Source organism: Piliocolobus tephrosceles, unplaced genomic scaffold, assembly GCF_002776525.5.
Source record: "Piliocolobus tephrosceles isolate RC106 unplaced genomic scaffold, ASM277652v3 unscaffolded_2017, whole genome shotgun sequence".
Lineage (NCBI taxonomy): Eukaryota > Metazoa > Chordata > Mammalia > Primates > Cercopithecidae > Piliocolobus > Piliocolobus tephrosceles.
In genome coordinates this window covers 1-1,424 of record NW_022302277.1, presented here as the reverse complement: position 1 = coordinate 1,424, position 1,424 = coordinate 1, and the positions used below count along the sequence as shown (strand labels likewise).

At 56.3% G+C, this 1,424-nt stretch overlaps 1 protein-coding gene across 1 annotated transcript; it reads left to right on the top strand.

Annotated features, from left to right (window-relative positions):
• The first annotated feature begins 211 nt into the window (after positions 1–211).
• LOC111532016 (synaptophysin-like) lies at positions 212–1,418 on the top strand. Its single transcript, XM_023199277.3, has one exon. It carries the CDS (start codon positions 212–214, stop codon positions 608–610), a length of 399 nt encoding a protein of 132 aa, XP_023055045.1. The 3' UTR covers positions 611–1,418.
• Positions 1,419–1,424: the final 6 nt, after the last annotated feature.

Sequence of the window (1,424 nt, the reverse complement as noted above, 5' to 3'; positions counted from 1 at the left end):
AAACGTGTATATAATGTGCATATGTGCAAATATGTAAATAATTGTATATGTAATACTGATAGATCACAGCATCCCCAGGACTCCAAATTCTTCTAACACGCCCTCCCCGCCAGAGGTGATTTTTCTGCACATCGATGTTCTCGCACTGGGACTCAGAGAGTCTGGGTTTCAGAAACCCCCACCCTGCGGAGCCTATGGATTCATTCCCCGCATGCTCATTCCTGCACGCAGGACCGCCAAGGCAATGGGCGGGGTACCACAGCCGAGCCTTGTCTCCCTGCAGGTGTTCGGCTTCCTGAACCTGGTGCTCTGGGTCGGCAACCTGTGGTTCGTGTTTAAGGAGACAGGCTGGGCCGCCCCGTTCCTGCGCGCGCCTCCCGGCGCCCCCGAGAAACAACCGGCACCCGGGGACGCCTACGGAGATGCGGGCTACGGGCAGGGCCCCGGCGGGTACGGGCCCCAGGATTCCTACGGGCCTCAGGGCGGCTACCAGCCTGACTATGGTCAACCAGCCGGCGGCGGTGGCGGTGGGTACGGGCCTCAGGGCGACTATGGGCAGCAAGGCTACGGCCCCCAGGGTGCACCCACCTCCTTCTCCAATCAGATGTAGTCTGGTGAGTGACCGGCGAGCGGTGCAGCCAAGGAGGGTACAAGAAACGAGACGAGCGGTTCAGTGAACCAATAAGAGTCAGGGGTAAAGAGTACGTAAGGCGTTTACTGGGGCAAGTAAGGACTGAAGTTTGAAGGAGGCAATCAAGAGGCAGAGCTACCTGCTAAGAGCTGAAAAACTAGCCAATGAATGGAGAAAAGAAGAATGGTGCTTCAAGATGGACAGAATGAAGAGCCAATAGGAGGGAGGTAGAAGTGCAACTCCGGGGAAAGGCGGGGGGAGAGAAGCAGAGCAACCAATAAAGGGAGGGAATATCGGGGACTTGCGCAATGGCAAGTCAGCGGAGCGCAAGTGTCACAGAAGCGACGAGGAGGTGGGTCTTAGAAGTGACTGATAAGCCAATAGGTGATAAGGCCAATAGATGGTGAGGGTAAATGGGCGTGGATCTTGAAGGTCAGACGAGCTCACCAATCCGGGAGGAGGGGATACATCTGCCGCCTCTCCCCAACGCTCGAGGGGAGGGAAGTAGTGTGGAACTTCAAAGGAGGAAGAGGGACGGCGTGGGGTCCTGGAAAGGCTTGCCAGCCTTCTTGCTGGGCCTTAAAAGAGAAGTGAGAGTCGGGCTCGGTGGCTCACCCCTGTAATCCCAGCACTTTAGGAGACCGAGGCGGGCGGATCGCTTGAGCCCAGGAGTTCGAGACCAGTTTGGGCAACATGATGAAACCTCGCCTCTACAAAAAATACAAAAATTAGCTGGGCGTGGTGGCGTGCATCTGTCCCATCTACTTGGGAGGTTGAAGTGGAAGGATCACTT

Coding starts and splice junctions, on each gene's coding strand:
- LOC111532016 (XM_023199277.3), top strand. CDS start 212: ATGCTCATTCCTGCACGCAGGACCGCCAAGGCAATGGGCGGGGTACCA.